The sequence below is a fragment of the Melospiza georgiana genome, chromosome Z (assembly GCF_028018845.1).
Source record: "Melospiza georgiana isolate bMelGeo1 chromosome Z, bMelGeo1.pri, whole genome shotgun sequence".
In the NCBI taxonomy this organism is placed as follows: Eukaryota; Metazoa; Chordata; class Aves; order Passeriformes; family Passerellidae; genus Melospiza; species Melospiza georgiana.
The window spans coordinates 63,594,295-63,613,629 of NC_080465.1; the positions used below are offsets into that span (position 1 = coordinate 63,594,295).

Below are 19,335 nucleotides of genomic sequence, written 5' to 3' on the forward strand. Positions count from 1 at the left end.
CTTAAAATTTAATGGCACAGACTTCCTTTGGAGATAGTGGCTAGGGGCTACCTCCTTACTAAGGAAGTAAGAAAAGGAAATCAAACTATGTATTAAATATGATGTTAATAAAGCTGAATTACGCACCTGTATCCAAAAGCCTTGAACTAAGATGAAAATCCTTAAGTCTAATGCTGCTGTTTCTGAATATACTCTGAATTTCAGAACTCACTGAAACATCCTTGATCAAAAAATCACACAGAAATCTAGTTCCTTGTGAACAAATTTCTTTCTACTCAATTAACTCAAAGTGCACAAGACAATAATTCATTTTAATTTCAAAGAAGGAGATACTAGAATTTGTTACAGAAAAAAAAAGTCTACAAGCAGCTTTGCAGCAGAAAGCCTATGTCCTGAATGGCAAATTGTAGTAAGGTGAGGCATGGGGATAGAAGGGTGATCCAGAACAGTAGCTGCTGATAAAGAAATGTGCTGGTAATTCCAAACAATAAGTTATTGCTTTTGATGTCAGATTTCCTTGAATAAATGGGGAGTTGCTAAGTATTTTGATACTGCAAGCAACTGCTGCTATTACTTTGAATAAAAAGAAAAAACTGCAAGTTTGTGGAATATTGTTTACTGTTAATCAACACATCTTAACCAAAGTCTTCACAATACTCAAAACTACATTTAAGTACACAATAGTCTCAATCACAAAAAACAAGCACAACAATTAAATTACTTAAGGCCTTAAAAGCACAGTGTGTATTGTAGGAATATTATTTTGTTCACAATTAGGCCACATATAATTAAGTTTATTTTTCATAGTTTTATTCATGTAAAATGCATTCAAGGGAAAGGCAACTTAAGTTTATTTTATAATGAGTTAATAGAAAAATGTCACTATTCTCTTCTAGTCACTCCTCCCACCCCACAGAGGCCCAATTAGTAAAATTTCCATACAATACTCAAAAACAATAAGCTTTTACACTAAACATCCAAAATTAGCCTGATCAGACAACTGCTATGTTGCAAACTCTTTATTACAATGTTGAATAAACTTCAAGGTTCTTCTTAATCACACATAGTGGCTCTAGAAAATCAGTGTTTAAAACTACATGGTTCAAGAAGTCTTCTAGGTTTTAAGTCTGGTTTCAAAGAGGTATTTTGTGGCCTCAGTAGCAATCATGTGAATGATACCTGCATTACAACAATGATAATTTGTAGAATTACTCTGGCAAGATTAGGACTCCTGAGAACATGAGTGGATACATTTTATAATCCTGAATACTAATAGATAATATGAGTACAAAATAACTAAAGGAAAACTAAGCACAAAAGAAATAAAAAATATGGGAAAAGATATCTATTTTTCCCCTCTCTCTCTGTAACAGGGCATGAGTAATTTCCAGTGACTGTTTATTCTCATTACATACATTAGTATTTGCTCAAATTTCATGGCTATTACATTTTTACAGAACAACAGTTTAGAAGTCAGTTTTTTAATTACACCTGTGCAACAGAGTAAGTCACAGTACACTTTGAGATGTTTAAAAAATATTTATAAACTTGGTTTTGATATGCTAAAGCACTTGGCAACACTTTTACAGCATTTGGTTTTACATAATTAAATTTTCTTACAGTACTCCTTGTGATTTTTTTCTTTACATCTAAGAAGAAAAAACCTCACACAAAGAAATACGAACTGCCAGTCTGACTGCATGATCATGTAATTCCAGTTTATAATGCTGACATTAAAACCTTCATTAATTATGTTGACAAATCATTACCTGTAGATTTAATGAAGGCAACCAAGATGATTTGAAAACACAACATTCAGGTTTTAAGTTATATATTTATCAAAGTGTGCAGTTCTGCAGTGAAATGAAAAAAAAACATGTAAATACACAATGAAAGTTACAAGTTCACCAGCTCCTGTGACACAAAATGTTTTAATCTTTCAAGGTACTGTCCATAGAGTTCCACATCATTATGGCCTGCTCCTTCTACCCACAGTGGTTCTACAGGTCTCTGGCAACGCTCAAATAATGCCAGGCCATGTGAAAAGTCAATTACTTCATCTTCAGTTCCATGGATTATTAAGACAGGAGATGTTATTTTAGAAATTTTGTCAATGCTGTAAAGAAAAAGATTATATCTATGAAAACAACGGCATAGTTCTGAAATACAACAAAAATTTTCTTCAGTTAAGATTTACTTAGTTTTTTAGTATTATAGAAACATATTGCAAATGACTTTGCTCACAGTTACCCAGACTAACAATTTACTGGACGGAACTACTTGTTAAAACTATTTACATGTTATATACAGGAAAATGAATTACTTTACAGATATCCACTAAAATGATTAGAGATGCAAAGCGCCTAGAAGGTTTACAAAGTTTTGTAAACTTCTTCAAATCAAATGCTCCTCTTCAATGTTATTCACTGATTTTTCTCCAATTCTTTTATTAAACTTTTGAAAAGAATATCAGATAATATGCCAGACTACTTGTTTCTCTAGTTGAGAACTTCTGTTATAGAGAAAATACATGCTGAAAAAAAAATATCCTACAACTTACTTTGGGAATGCATCAAAGCAGTAAGTCTTCTTTGTATCAGGAAAAGCTACTCGCATTCCTGAGGTCAGTGGAGAATGAAGAATTACAGCAGCACTTTCATATCTAGCAGCAAGATCCACAGATGGTACCGTTCCTATACTCTGGCCATATATAATCACATTTTCAGGGCGAATTCCATACCTAGAAAATTAGAAATGTTTAAAAAGTGGCATATAAAGTGAAACAGACGCAACCTACAGAGCAAGGCAAAAAAAGCATTTCTGAAGACGAAAATTTTCACAATGCTATCAACTATGAAACAGGAGCTGGTAGAAGAACAAGCAACTTTGTTTATGACATTCCTGACTAAAACACACAATTATTTATTTACTCTCTATTTGCAGTATTTTTTTTCCCTATGCTTGAATGATATTGGAATAATGATTTAAATTTTTAAATACAGATTTGTGAATGCAGTGTGGCTTGTTAAAGTCTTCACTTTTAACTCCAGTGGACCTACAACAGAAAACTGATTAGAGCCTTAATAGATCTTTGGTTATCATCACATAAAGCATAATCAAGCCTGCAAAAATTTGGTCAGCTTTACTCTTCTGCTATCTGATAAAACCTGCAAGCTGGTCCGTTGCTTATAAATTTAGAGAGACTTAAAGCTTGCCCATACTGACAATGAACAGTATAATGATATTGATCATTCCACATAATAGTCAAGAAGCTTGTTCTTATCAAACTAATCCACAAGCAAGACAGCCCAGCAGGGAAAACAGAATCGAAATCAAAGCCTTCCTCCTAGTAAGATGCAATTAACAGGGGCAAACAAAAGAAACATCTAGTTGACACTCATACAAGTAATTTTAATATATTTTTCAGCATTAGTGTGAACGCAAAAAGCAATTGCTGCCCAAGTTACACGGGAAAAGCCTCTGAAGAGAACGATAATGTGGCCAAGAACAGTGCCTGCAAACAAAGTGAGCTGATCCACTGCCCTGTACCCCTAACCAGGGACTCTTAGCACAGGTCAGACTGCAGCAGTGTATCTAAACTTGGAAAAGCAAGTACCTTGAATAGGAAGGCATACCACATTGCACTCAAGAAAACCCCATACACAAAAAACCCCAAAACCAACAACTACCCTTCCCAAAACCTCACAAAATACACCAAAAAATCAAACTCCTCCCAATCATCTCTAAAAAAAGTCCAAAGCCCCCAAATTAAACCAAAAAACCCAAACCCAAGTCATTGTTCTCATGCATTATTAAAAACTTGTTCAACTTTTTCAGTAAGAGCAGCCTAGCCTAATGTCACTGTGGAACAGCAGAAGGTAGGTTTGACACTTGCCACTTTAAAAGGAATGAAAATCAAGTATAGGAAAGAGCACCTGTTACCTTGTCTACAATAAAGGCATGCATATTTTCTGTCAACATTATATAACAACACACATAGCCACAAAGAAGTTATCAAATTTCTATATTTTGCATATCTCCAGTAAAGTCAGGGGAGCAGAAGATTGGAAGAAATTCACAAGTATCTTATAAACATGGGTAAATAACTGTATGGGTAACCAAACACTAAAATCAGTAAAGTCTAAGAGACTAGAGATCAGGAACATTAGGAAAAAAAGTGTTTCATGTGTATCAAGACATTCAAATTACCAACCAACAAAACAGTTCCCTCCAAATGCACAAGTACTCCTTAATATGCCAGAAAAAATGTTTTCTAAGTTGCATTCATATATAATAAACAATTAATAAAAAATATGCATTTATATATAATAAACAATTAATAAAAAAATATGCATCTGGGGAAATTTCAAGATTGTAGTATTACCTACATGTTATCAGCAGCAGAACTCATTAGGCATGCCATTAACTTGCTAAATTTGGTATAAAACCCACTATTCACATCTAAAATTATCAATTTAATATTTATATGTTTATTTGAGTTCTGATAAAGTGAAATGTAAAAGGTTTCAAAGTATTAGCACAGAGGCAGACTCTGCCTGACACAGTAATGTTGCTACATCATGACTACTAAATCACTATCAGTGTTTCCTAGAAAGAGTTTTTAGTCATAATCAGATCATGATCAAATTAATACTTCTAAAACTCTAATTCTTCATCATCAGCCTGGAACTACTAACAGCCCCTTCACAACAGTTCTCAAAGAAAAAGCAATTTCAAGTGTTAACAAGATTTTCTGAAAATTCCAACACACATAAATAAAATAAATGAAAGCTTTGAAACAAAAGACAAATCTAAGGTCATCATTATTTCTGCATCTCTTCTGAAACACCCGAGAACTTAGGTGCTATCCTTTTACAATTCATCTCTCAATTCACATCACATTTGTCCCTTATGAAAGTACAGGACAGCCTTCCCTCCTTCCAACATAATCTGAACAAAACTTGCATTAATATGTTGCATCACTAGTATGGCATGGAGTTTGCACAGCACATTATGATAAAACAGTATTCAAATAATAAACCTTGCCAATTACCACACTTGGGTTTCCTTGAATGTTGAGTTTTACAAGATACAGGCCATTACACAGGAATTCAAAGCACAACTTAAAAACTCTATTTCGGAACATATATTCTTCTCTTTCTCATTATTCTTTCCCATATTTTTTGATCAAATTCTTTCAGCCTCAAGATAGATAAATGACAGCTACAACAAATAAGCCAAGAAAAGCATTTACAATATCTGGATTAAAGTAATCCTTACTCCATCACAGTCAAATAGTTTGCGTCACAGTGCCCACCAGAAAATACATGCTTTGCAATCAGTAAACTAAAGAAGTCAGTAACCCAAAGTGGTAGTTCAAAGTACACTTCTGAGTATTATGGCTTGAGTAGGATGGAAACCTAAATAATCAAACTCTCCCTCCCAAATAAAAAACTCCAAGCAGCTTGGAAAACAGATTACATCTGCTCATTCCAGTCTTCCCTTTCCTCTTGAAAAGGTTTAGTGGGCTGATCCTGGCTAGATGCCAGGCACCCACCAAAGCAGCTCTTTCTTTCATTCCGCTTCACAGCTGGACAGGGAGAGAAAATTTAATGACGAGATCATGGGCTGAGGTAAGGACTGGGAGAGATGGTTCATCAAATGTCATCTCTAGATGTAGAGATATTAATTGAACTTATTACTAACAAAATCATAGCAGGATAATGAGAAGTAAAACAGACTTTAAAAATACCTTCCCCTCATGCCTCCCTCCTTCCCAGCTCTCCCTCTCCCCCAGCAGCACAGGGACACAGGGAATGGGAGTTAGGCTCAGTTCATCCCATGTTGTTTCTCTCACTGTTCAGGGTGAGGAGTCCTTCCCCAGTTCACCACAGCATCCCCCTCATGGGAAGCCGGTTCTCCACAAACTTCTCTGTTGTCTGACATCTGTCCCACAGGCAACAGTCCCCCTCAAACTGCTGCAGGGTGGGTCCCTCTTCCATGGGGTCACCCTGGGGTGCAGTCCCTCAGGGACAGGCTGCTCCAGCGTGCGCTCCTCTCTCCAAGGTCTCCCATGGGGTCACGGCCTCCCTTCAGGCACCCCCTGCTCTGGTGTGGGGCTCCTCTGGTGCCTGGAGCACCTCCTGCCCGTCCTTCCCACTGACCCTGGTGTCTGCAGTGCTGTTCCCATCACATGTTCTCCTTTCACTCTTCTCTGGCTGAATTTACAACTGTGCAAGGATTTCTTTTTCCCTTCTTCTTCTTCTTAAATATGCTATCCCAGAGGCACTACCATAACTTCTAATCGGCCCAGCCTTGGCCAGCAGCACAGCCATCTTTGGAGCCAACAGAGCTTGGCTCTGCCAGAAATGGAGGAAGCCTCCGGCAGCTTCTCAGAGAAGGCATCCCTGTAGGCCCCTGCTACCAAAGCTTGACCAGGCAAACCCAATGTAATAGGCTTCTGAAATATTTAGAAAAAACAAAGAGATGAACTGTCCCTCTGTTGCTATTTCTCAAAAGTATCACTTTACAATCTACAACAGAAAAAATATTGAAAAGGTAAATGTTTCTAAGTTTCCTACTCATAAAATTTACTTTTGACAGACTCATAGTCTGTTAAACTCCAAGAAGTTTTGTGTCAAATTATCAGATGACCATACCTGGTCTCCCAAAGGAGGAGTGTCAGATCAAGAGAAAAAGTCGCAGTAACACTATTCTCTTAATCAGTGCCTTGTAAGTACAGGCCATCCTGAGGAAGGGGAACATGACATTTACAGAGCCATATGCTTCAACTGGTTCCTCTGGTTACAAGAGGTCAAAGACATGATGTAAAGACTGTTGCTATCTTTGAAAGCTCATTATGTTGATAATAGGACTAATGTAAACACTGTTGTCGACTCAAGTAATCTTAGATAACCTGTGTCAGCATAGGCAGACCTTCAGTGTGGGGGTGAAGGTAATGAAGGGTGTTTTTAGGTTTGGGGATTTTTTTTAAAGCCATAATCACCAAAAAGGACCTTGGAAGAAAACCTTAAAAGTAGCTATGCACAGATGTACCAGCGTGCTGGTTTTGCCAAGAAAGCACTATTCTTCATGGACAAGGCATTCTGGGCAGAACCTGGTACAAAACTTGATATTTTCTGCAGTTTATAGGCTAACTGCAACATCTTTCTCTTTCCCAGAGCAGCTGAAATTTCAATTCCTTTCAACATCCAATTCATCCTTTATGCTCACACAGTTAAAGGTTACCTGCCTGGAAAGCAGATGGAATCTAAAGAGTGGTTTTGACACAGAACCTGTGTTCATGTAAGCTTCCTGACATCCTCACAGAGTGTCTGAGCATTTACGAATTTCTGCCTCGTCACCACACTGAAGGCACAGGTTAATGTCACTACAAAGCTAAACTATAGCTAAACAGAAAGAACCACTTTCCTATTTGCAGCTTCAGCAATGCATTCCCCCTCATTAGGCTTTAACAGTTAATAAAAGGAACTAAATAAACCTTATCTGGGAGTAGTAGAGCAATAGCTTTAGTGCTCCTTTGTACTGCCTGTGTTCAGGGACAGGCAGGAAACAGCATGCCACTGCTGGGTGAGGAAGGTGCAAGCCAATAAGGAGTTGTAACTGCGCCAGACTGTTCCAGTGCCTGGAACCAGGGCCCAAGATAACACTAATGAAGCCAGTATTCTTTTCTGTGGCCCTATATTTGCTGACCAGATGTAGATGGTCTCTGTAAAAGAGGCAATCCTGAACACTTTTGGCCAGATCTCTTCAGCTTTTGGTAGGAAAAGAACTGCTAAACAATAATGAAATATTCTTTTTTCCCCTTGGTGATGAACTTCATGTGATTTAGCAGAAACTCTTTTCACCATTTCTTTGATATTTCTGTATTTGTAGCAAGACCTTTCCTGCACTTTACTAAACACTTATCTTACTGGTGGTCCACCTTTTCTCTGCCCCTCCATTCTCTTTTTCTCTTCATGGAATCACAGAGCAGTTTAGGTTGGAATGTAGTATAGTCCACACCCTTGCCATAGGGAGGTAATATTAATATTTCACTGAATCAAGTTGCTCAAAGTTCTGTCTAACCCCTAAACACTTTAATTGGATGTACATCACTAACATTGGATATTAACCTTATTTTATATTTTCAGTGGATATTTACCATATTATCATGATGCAATAAGAAAACTACAAAATGCATGTCTAGCTGTGACAATGTAGGTAGAATTTTTTTGTTTCTTTGGGTTTTATCCTTTGTTTTTGGTTTTTAATTTCAGTTACCTTTAAGAAACAAATACTAGCAGAAATTACCATGCTGCAGTGTCAGGCTCTTAAAAATACCTGCCATTTTGTTCCAGATATACATAAGGGAGACAAAGCAATTTATATTTACTTCTGAACTACTGCTCTTAATCTAGAAGACTTGATTGCTTTACAATAATGAAATAACTATTGATAAGATCAAGCTTAGAAGAGTACATTTTCCATAGTACCTCTTTAGGCTTACACTAGATGCTCTAGAGAAGCTACAGTTTGCAAAGCTATTGCAACACATACATTTAGAAACCCGACACAGCACTTGGGGCACATGGAACAAGGGGGAATATACTGAGGGAATTTTCAATGTACATTCAGAATCTTCTGTCATCATGGACATAACACATGAAATTACAGCTGCAAGTTGCAGAACACGAAGGGCATGAACCTCATCCACACCTGTAGCTCTCAACATTTTAGGCCACATATAAAATTCAGGAGCACACAGCGCTTCCTCAAATGATGCAGGCATCCCCCTTCTTGCGCATACAGTATTTTACAAAGGAAGAAGAAAAAAGGAACTAAGTTTTATGAGAGGCAAACCCATTGTCCACATTATATCAACAAACTGCACCTTCTTTGCCTCTCTCACAGTTTGGCCTTTCTAAACTTTAAAATGCTACCAATACATCAAGATTTGGCAAGATTTCTCTTCCACAATAATTGAGCTACTTTTCCCTATCAATTTAAAGATACCCTCAATTTCCCTCCAAATGTATAAAACTAGAGTACCTCAACTTCTAGCTGAACTCCCTCCCTTCTACTTCTGAATGAAAAAAAACCAAAAAAAAGTAGTTTATGAATTGTGAAATGAACAATTTTGGTCAACATCTGAAGAGACAGTATTATTCCTATACCTGGCTGTTCAATTTATGGACATTCTGTCCACTTTGACACATTGTCTGATGGTGAAACTTACCCTTTAATTTTTCAATTATTATGCAGTCCATGATAAGCAACAATGAAAGGGCTGTTTCGCTTCTTACAGGTAAATCTGGTCATGAGGCAACCTGGCACATCTTCAGAGGTTTCTGAATGAGTGCCACTTGCCCTGCATTTGCCTGGGGCTGGTTAAACCTTTCCACCCTTGCTAGGGTGTCATCAAAGGCCTTCAGAGACCAGAACAGCAGAAAATAGGCGTATCCCAAAGTGACTCTTGGCATTTCAACACTTGGTAGTTATGACAGCTGGAAAAAGAATCTCCTTACTTGCAGCTTTTATACAGTCCCATGCACATGAATATGCAACAATGTACAACTTTTCCAAAATTGATGAAGGCAGTGAATCACACCACCTTCTCTCATGGCCATCATCCACATAGGTAGTGACTGCTTCCTATTAACGTCTTCAAAGGAGGTAAAGAATAGGGACACAACTCATCATCTACATCTGCTGTTTACCTGTTCTGATAGGCTGCCAAACTAGTTTTATGTATTCACTTCCACGAATATTAATATTCACAGCAAAATCTCATCATCACCCTCAGCATGAGTTCCAGACTATTTCACCCCAGGTGTCCAGTCCCCACTGGACAGCTGTGCTGATTTACAGGTGAGTATGTGGATTGCCTTCCCAAGACACAAGATTTGTATCTTAAATTTTCTCACTAATATCTTAAATAAAGATTAGCAAGACTTTACCACAAGTGGTTGACTGTAGAATTAAGTCTGCATCAGAATTTCAATTACCCCAGAAACACCTTTCAGTGTTGGGTTCTATGATTTCATTTTTCAGAACAGGGAGTGCAGGGAGCTATGGCTGTGATCAAACTCTGAAGGTAACTTCTCCATTCTTTTCTTCATCACATCACAAACTGGGAGACAGAGTTTAAAACTTTCTGATCCTTTCTTATCTCATTTCATCAACAAGAATTCCCAAGGAGTCACAGCTATACTCACATTAATCCTGCAAACAAACCATTGAATTACTTTGTTTTTGCAGAATTAGTTATAAACGTTAAAGACTGTACCAACGTGAAACTGACAGAAGAAGCTAGGCTATGAAAGCAGCTTCAGATATACATTGAGTATTTTAACACAGCTGAGCACTGTCTCACGGCTCAAGAGAACACCACAGCTGGATAACCAAACTGTGACTTAGTATATCCAGAGTCAAGTGCTGAACTTCCCCCGATACATCCAGCATTCAGATACAAGGATGAGACCACGTCAGCCAATTGGAAAGCTATTTTAAGTACTACAGGTGTAACTGGTAATACCAACCTCTTTTTCAGCAGTAGACCAAATTCAGTTCATGCGTGTGAAATTCACACACATGAAGTTGAGCAAACCAACTGAAACTTCATACACTCTACAGAATTACCTAATTGCTACAGGAGGTGAAACAATAATAAAAAAAAAGGCAGACAAAAAAAAGGGACCAAGATGAGGTCATTCTTAAACATAAGAATATCTTATAAAAGATATGTTTAGAGGTCTCCCCAACAATGTCTGCTGACAAATGAGCATACGTATATAAAACATTACAATCACAGAATAGTTGGGGTAAGGGACCTTTAAACACCCTTTAATTCCACCTTCCCTGCCATGGGCAGGGATACTTTCCACTAGATCAATCTGCTGAAAGTTCCATTCAACCACAACTTGAACACTTCCTGGGATGGGGAAGTTGACCACAATTTCTCTGGACAACTGGTTCTACTTGTGGCAGCTTCTCTGGCAATTTGTTCCTGTGCTTTATCACCCTAACAGAAAAGAATTTATTTCTTATATCTAATCTCAATCTGCCTTCTTTCACTTTAAAGCCATTAGCCTGTGTCCTATCAATTATGAACAATCTTATTTGTTTAGAGAAAATACACTTCATTGCTTAAGAATAGTGGTGAGAATTCAAATTGTAATCACATTTCTTTGCAGATTTTATATTCAGACATTCATTACGAGGAAGAAGAAACAATAATTACAAATTAGTTTATAAAACAGAGCCTGTAAACTGACATAAAGTATTATGTTTCACCATCTAGTTCTCTTCCATTTTCTGTCACATTTAAATAGTTCAGACTGTCTTCCAAATTGCTCACAAACCACATTATGTTTTTGGTAAATGTTATAGCTAATCACCTACCAGCTACAAACCATGGTTAACAGTGCACCTGTTGCAGCTTTTGGCTTATGGAACAGCCATATCTCAACTTTCCATTGCAATAAAAATAAACACCAAAAGGTAATCCAACAACCTAGTATGCATGTTTTTGAATAGATGAAGCTGAAAACCTGTCTCCTGCAGTTGAATGAGGTTTATGATAATAAGCTTTTTCCCTATTTAATACATGAATAACATATGCTTCTTTGAAATCATACTATTGTTGTAACGTAAAATGAGTGCAAGACTAAATGTGTATTTAAAGCACTGAAGAGGGTAATCTGCTCATTAATACCACATTGATGAAGTTCTAAACTCACTGTGACAATAACCAGGATCCAGGATTTAAAGCCCACATGCCCTTACACTAAGTCAAATCCCTGATACTATAATTATTAAACAGGATGCTCAAGTTGCAATGACTGAGCTGCAACAACACATTTCAGGTTTTTATACCTTTTTGATATGAAATACACAGTGTACTGGGATTTTCTGGTGGGCAGTTATTCTTATGATAGAATACTATTTTAAAAGTAGTATTTATCGTCTGGGTATTTGTAACCATGAGAAGACTATTGAGCTAAATGGAAAAAATTATAGTGAAAATTGCTCTCAAATTAGAGAAGCTGCACATATTTGGTGCAGGATTCTGTAGGATTCTCACTTATATCAGTGAATACATTCACAGTCTTTCATTTTGCTATTTTATGTCCCACAAAACCAGAGGCTTAGAACACAGAAATCACTGAAATAACATCTTTCCATTTGTATTTTTTTCTTGTCCATTTTTATTCTGCTTGAGTTAACACCACTGCTCGAAATCCCTCTTTTTTTGTTCCCACCATAAGGTATTTACACAGATCTGTTACAAACTCTCCCACACATTATGTTTTGTGAAGCTAGCTTTCTATATAAAGCAAAAAGATGTTTTCTCTTTGGAAATGCTGTAGCTGCTAGTCAGAATGCTGAAACAAAGGTGATATCAACACCACACAGAAATAAGAGTCTCACCAAGTTCTCTTGTACCAGCTTTTACTCTGCCCCTCCCTACAGAAAAAGTAGGTGATGGAAATTATCTGAAGAAACAACCTGCATTTTCTCACAATAGTGGGTTAATCACTGAGGTATCAATTATTAGAGGCTTTTCTCAATTTTTTAAATTTTGCAGCTGAGAAGATTCCAAACTATGACAATAAGGAAGATACTCTACTTGTTCAAGACTAGACCACAGCTTATTAAATTTAATTCCATTTCAATTTTTCCAGTAGGTAAGTAATATATACTGATCCTGCTTAATACTGACAATGCCTTCAACATCAGGCACCACCAGTCAGCCTGGATATGAATCCACTAATTCTAAATCACAGCACTGCTGTTTCAACTACCAATGCATGTGAAATAAAACCATTTGACAAGAATGCTGTAAAAGAAAAATGGCAACTAATGTCTTACCTTGTTCTAAGAGCCACCCAAGCAGCATCAATGTCAGCATAGAGATTCTTCTCCGTAGGCTTCCCAGAACTTGCGCCATATCCAGAATAATCATAGGAGAATATGTTGCAATTAATGCGTGAACCCAGTCCTATATAAAAGCTGCTCATCTGACCCAGGTCAACAGCATTTCCATGTGAGAAGAGCAAAGTGTACTTGGCGTTAGGTGAGCAACGCACGAACATACAGGCAATCCTGTTGCCTTTACATGTTCTAGTCATGAAGCACTCAATGGCATCTTTTTCCCTGGAAGAATATTGCCAGTCTGCTCGCTCTGAGAGATGCAAAGTCCAGCGACTGCCACTCTCATCACACATCAGTGTGTATGTGGGATCAGGAGGTAAGAATGCCAGCTTAGAGGCAATTTTCCCTGGGCATGGTGGACAACAGAACAGGCAACACAGTTCACTAAAGGAAAGATTATTCATCTTCTAGTCTGAAATGGGAAGAGAGAATAGTATCAGTTTCCAGGTACAATCTGACATTAAAAAATCCAACTTACAAAAAAAAAAGTGAACACAGTATCTCTAGGAAATAATGCATAACTTCTGAACATTTAACACAACAAAGACTTAAATCCATATATGTATATTTCTGTATAATATTCAATTTTATATTATTAGTTATTTCACAATGGATATATTAGTAAAGGGGAGTGATAACTCTAAAGCACTGCCAGATATCAAAAGTAAAACATCATTACCCAGAGAAGGAACAAGCATTTGTTTTCAACTTTCTTTGGCGGAAATGAAGTTCCTCATCTTAAGACATTAAGAAAAACGTTCTTCCCATTGACAAATACATACATGATAAAAGAACAATTAAAGTATGTTGCCGAGTTGCAGCATACTAAGGTTATGCAGATTTCTGAAGCTAAAAGTCACTACAGCATCTCCTAAATACAAAGAAAATAATTGCAATCACTGGCTATGGGCTCCTGCAAGCACTATCAGAAATATGAAGGGTGCATGAAGGTCAAAACATAGAAGACAAAACAAGATGATGCTTCTGGGTTAGCAAACACTCTAGAGCTTTGGTACACAAAAATGTAGCCATAAACTTATCTTCACTCCTCATACTTGCCGACATAAATATTTTGAAAACCTTCAAAGAAGTTCTTAGCTGTATTGCCCATACGAATTGGGATTGTATAAATGACACAATTGGTGGGGTTTTTTTGACATGCTTCAAGAAACATCTCCCTAACTAAATCCTCTATCACAAATATTTGTTAAACCAGCATAATCTATAGCACCAATTCAAAGCATTAGTTTTAATAGTGGTGAGGGGGAGGAAAAAAAAAGATAAACACACCTATACCTAAAGCAAGATAGGTAAAGATAGAGTTGCCCTTAAAATAGACCTTGTGTTTCTCTTAATTTATACCAGTGAGAAGGGAGTGGGGGGAAATCTTTTGTTGCGGCAATACTTTTTCTCAGAGATAAGAAGAGCAATGAAATTTGACAAGTACTGTGCTGGAAACCAGCACACCAAAGATAACCATTTACTCTACTTTCCTTGAGTTAAGGCATCTGACGTTTCATCTTAAATTAAACAACTTTTTCATACCAGATCTACCAACATGTCCCAAGTTCATCTCCTGACAGTTCCCTGTGAACATGAACACTTACAATTTCACACACTGACTTTGACTCAAGCTACAAAACAAGCAGATTTCAGTTGTCTACCGTATCATGCTGCTCCAGAAGTATTTGGGTCATCCAACACTAAAATCTTACTGCTAACTGTGACACCTAACAATATTTAGCTATTTCAAATTTTGTCCTTAAATTTGTACAGAAGCATAGTTTTCATGTATAAATTTCTTTTTAAAGAAACTTCAAGGACAGTGCTGCAAAAACACTTTAACATGTGTCACAGAACAACTATCCGTATTTTTGGATGTGTGAATGGTCTCTTGCTGGTGGTACAGTATGAAAGCATACTGCAAACAATGTTACATGGAGCATACTTTTAGAGCAGCAAAACCAGGCACAGTGAGACAGTCTGACAAACACACAAGCATTCATGGAATATCACAAAAAATAAGAGGCTGCCGCAGCTAAGGTTTTTCACCCAGGTCTCTAGTTTTCTTCAAAACAGAGGGAAACCACAGAGGTTTAGACATGGGAGATCAACACTTCCAATTTAGAGGACATGGCGGGAAGTACTGATCAGCTCCCTTAAGAAAGTAGATAGGCTCTTAAAGAAGATCCTGGATAAAGGACCATATTCCTAATAACTGAAGTAACAATAATATTGTGTTTCAGCACAAGTAGTCGCTCAAATATGGAATAACTCACCTCTGTCAGATGAGATAATGTGAACATTAAGTTTCAGTTATACCCACAAGTGGAAGGAGTCTATGGAGGAAGTCAAACTATTAGCAAAAGGTTTAGATTGTCTTATGCAAAGTAAAAATCCTACTGTTTTGTGGGGTGGTGGTGGTGTCTATTTGTTCCTTCCTCACTTCTTTTGTAATTATGAGCACCAAAGAAGCAACTTCTTTCACCTTGACCTAAGGAGTTCATCTTCACAGTCCAGTCTCAACATGCTTTTTTTCCAAGTACTTATAACACAATATTCAAAATCACTTCTATTTCTATCAGAAACTATTAAATGGATCTATTCTGAGTGAGTTTTCCCACCTGTACAGAAACGCTGAAGGTGAAGTTAGATATTATATTTTATTCTAAGGGGATGGCTATTATTTTTTGGGAAAAATTTAAAAGAATTTTTATCTCCAAAAGTGAGATACAAATAGTTTGTTTTGCCCAGGAATAGCAGACTGCACTCTTACCAGCATGTAATGAGAACTACAGAATTTCTCATTTCTTCCAAATCCCCTTGTCAGAAAGAATTAGAACAGGAGTTTACATTATTTGAAAGTATAAACAGCCCAGAAACACTACAAATATGATCTCACTCATAAAATATTTGCTATTTACCCAAGTAATTTCAGAAGACTGGAAACTGGCCTGCAGGATTCACACACAGGGCAGTACAGCAGAAAACCACAGTGAATTAGCTGATGTGGTGGTAATGTCCCCAACATAGTGTAAATGTGCAAAAAATGGGTTATCACCAGATATGGCAAATGACATGCTGAAGACAGCAGATGAAGTATTATTCCTCCCCTGTGCTAGACTAATGCAGGCTTCATGTATTGATCTTTTAATCCAATGGAAAATATGCCAACTGAAACAAAAGATTCTGATTCATTCTCCAACTAAATCATGGTTAATAACAACTCTCTTCTTTAAAACAAACACATGCTACTTTCTTCATTCAGAAGACCCAAGACAACCAGCAGGTCACTAACTGAACCAATTTGATACAAAACACCTACTGAACTTCCACAGGAGAACAGCTCCAACTAAATACAAACAATGTTTCTATTATACTGGAACTGGTTTGTCTTTCACTGTGATGGATTGTATTCACATGAGAGTGTGAATAAGCTGGATGTGTGCTTTATCTGGATTCTTAGTGAAGCTGAGGCAAAAACAACTCTGACTAGATTAATTTAAGCATATGGTTCCACAAGTACAGATGAGTAACTTTAATGGGACTCATTTGACTAAGATATGCTGTGAATACCTAAGGTATAGTCTAACACCTTCTGAGCATGTATGATGTAAATCTCTGTGCTCATTACAGCATAATCAGATCCTGAGAGCAACACACCCCAACAACACAACTATCTCACCTTCTACTTGACATCTCAGTAGTAATAAAAATGCCAGGGCTGTTCTGCAAACACAGTTCATACAGATGGTAAAATATACTAACAACAAAAAGAATACGATAAAGAAATATACACCCCCTTTAAAATTATACTGCATTTTTAGTAAATAAGTATGAAAATTCTATAGAAGAAACTGCAAAAAGCTTTTCTATTGCAGCAATAAAGGCTAAGAAATAAAACAGACCCAAACTATACTACTTATCCCTTCTGGGATAGCTTTTAAAAAGAAAGCAAGAGCATTTTATCAATTTTATCTCTTTAACTCTCTTATGAATAAAGATTTAACATATAAAATTGCAAATGTAAAATTGCCCACAGGCAGTGATTTCAATTCATTCTGTGGCAATTAGCCTTTTCATAAAGGCTGACAGAAGTGGGAAAATGTCTATTTAATCTTAAAGAACACCTCAAGTATTTATCTTGTGCTTCCTAGGATAACACAAATGTAATTTTTTCACATAAGAATTTATTCCTGTCCTCCTATCTCTTTGTACATAATAACAAGACAGTGGAACCTATTATTCACATCTTTGAATACTTCGCTATGTATTTGTCTCAAAACCAGTCCAACCTTGCAAACACTTATCTAGAAATCTTATATTTACATTAAATAGAAATTATTCTAACTGTTTATTTAAATTAAATTGCCGACTTCATGGGAACTATTCACAAGAACAAAGTCAAACTCATAAATATAGCTGCTGGTTTGGAACTTTAAGTGTTGTTCAAACCATAACGGGCAAGATATTCAAATTGTTGGGGGCTTTTTTTATTTGTCTGGTTTTTTTGTTTGGTGGTTTGTTTTGGTTTGGTTGTTTGTTTTTTTTTTGTATATGTGTGTATTTTGGTTGAGGGTTTGTTGTTTGATTAGGGTTTTTTTTCATCTTTATTGTTCATTATCTACTGCTGAAACAAGAAATTCTAAAGCATTTTTCCTCACACTTCCATCGAGCACAATGCAATAAGAACTTGAGTTCAAGCTACTACTGAAGTACCGACATTTATTTCAACACCTGTGTAATATTAGAAATGGAACAGAACTACATGAACATCCTTTAACTAGTCCAACAGTTAAAGCAACAAAATGTTCAGAGAAAAAGAAATCATTAGTGTCTGATTCAGTACCACATAAAAGGATTAAGAGAATATTAAGAAAGAATATGCAGTAAGTCCAGAAAACAACACAAAGTATGTTCAATTATGAAAAAGCTATATTAAGAAATATGTGAAGTAAGTGTTTAAGATAATTTTCAAAGGACAAAGTAGGCTACATGAAAACAGAGAAGCCTGATCAAACCAAAACTTTACCTTGGTTAATTTGATTCTAAACAAATAAACAATCCTTCTAGTCTTACAAATTCTATCTATTTTAACACATATAATTTATTTATCCTCTGCTGGTTACTTTGTGTATATCAAAACCTAAGGCCTCAGCTGAAAAAAGAAAGGGAATCCAGGAAACATTAACTGAAAAATCCAGACATTCTTTATCAACCGAAGAACAAACGAAACCTCTAAAGGCTCCAGATAGACAACTGCGGGATTAAGCCGATTACATAATGCCTTGCATGCTCTAAGCAAGCGTCTGCCCCCGGAGCTGCCCTGCTGAAGGCACCCGCCGGTGGCTGGCGCTGAGGACCCGCGGTGTCCCGGCCCGGTGTCCCGGTGTCCCGGCTCAGGCCGGCCGGCCACCAGCACCGAGCTCCGCCCTCAACGCCGCTCTGCGCCCAGGTACTTCTACTCTGATTTCCGCAGCCATGAACTTTCCTAGTTAGTTGCTGACCAAATACTTTAAATTTTTATATTAATAATACCTGAGAGCAATGTTGAGGCCAGCGTCACTTCCACCCTCTACAGCAGAAGCTGAAGGAATAAATTTAACCAGGCTGGCGGGAACTAAATTAACTCCTCAGGTGTCCGAATCTGAAAAGGGCTCCGCGGAAGTTCTCAGCAGTGACTCAAAGCAGTGACTCAAAGTTCAGAGCCCGAAAAGCCAGACTTCAACACGCGTGTCACAAGTCAGGGCGCCCGTTTCCAACAACGGAGTCCAGGGCAAGACCACGGAGACGGGAGCACCGGACAGCACCCGGGCACCCCGAGGCAGGCGACACCCCCAGAGACCCCCGAGCCCAGCGACACAGGGACGCGGGCAGGAGGCACGCGGGGTCGGCAGCACTCCGCCCGGTTCGTGCCGCAGACCGAAGCCGCGCCGCCCGCCTCTCCGAGGCAACGCCGGTGGCGGCCGCGGGCCCTTCCGCTCGCCCCAGGGGCCGCCACACGCCTGCGCCAGGCGGCGCGGACGGGCCGCGGGTCCGAGCCGGGCAAGAGACACGGACGGAGCCGCGAGGGGGAAACAACTCGCCCTCACGCCGCGGCAGCGGGTCACCCGCACACCGTCCATCCCCACAACGCCGAGGGAGGACAGTCCCTACCTGCACCTGGCGCTCCGCTCGGCGGCCCCGCTCTCTCCCGACTGCCGGGTCGGCGGGCCGTGGGGACACCGACTGTGCTGAGTAACGGCGCGGCGGGAGGCGGCCGTCAGCGCCCCGGCCCCGGCCGGAGAACGCGCGGCCCTGGCAGCGCTGAGCCCGCCCCGCGCAGCCTCCGGAGCGGCGCCGGCCTCGCCTCGCCCGCAGACTGCACCGGCGCGGGGGCGGCCGGGGCGGGGCCTCGCT

General features: G+C 38.5%; 1 protein-coding gene across 1 annotated transcript; it reads right to left on the reverse strand.

Moving 5' to 3' along the window:
- Positions 1-600: 600 nt before the first annotated feature.
- On the reverse strand, positions 601-19,241 carry ABHD17B (abhydrolase domain containing 17B, depalmitoylase). The gene is made up of 4 exons (XM_058043744.1): positions 19,093-19,241; positions 12,874-13,348; positions 2,561-2,740; positions 601-2,116 (listed from the first exon to the last, which is right to left on the reverse strand). The coding sequence occupies exons 2-4, from the start codon at positions 13,338-13,340 to the stop codon at positions 1,897-1,899; spliced, it is 867 nt and encodes a 288-aa protein (XP_057899727.1). The 5' UTR covers positions 13,341-13,348; positions 19,093-19,241; the 3' UTR covers positions 601-1,896.
- Positions 19,242-19,335: the final 94 nt, after the last annotated feature.

Bases quoted from the DNA above. Each gene is read 5' to 3' on its own strand.
- ABHD17B (XM_058043744.1), bottom strand. From the start codon at position 13,340: ATGAATAATCTTTCCTTTAGTGAACTGTGTTGCCTGTTCTGTTGTCCA. The intron at 2,741-12,873 runs GTAAGACATTAG...CTAATTTTCTAG, and splicing joins TGGGTGGCTCTTAGAACAAG to GTATGGAATTCGCCCTGAAA. The intron at 2,117-2,560 runs GTAAGTTGTAGG...TTTTCTTTACAG, and splicing joins TGCTTTGATGCATTCCCAAA to CATTGACAAAATTTCTAAAA.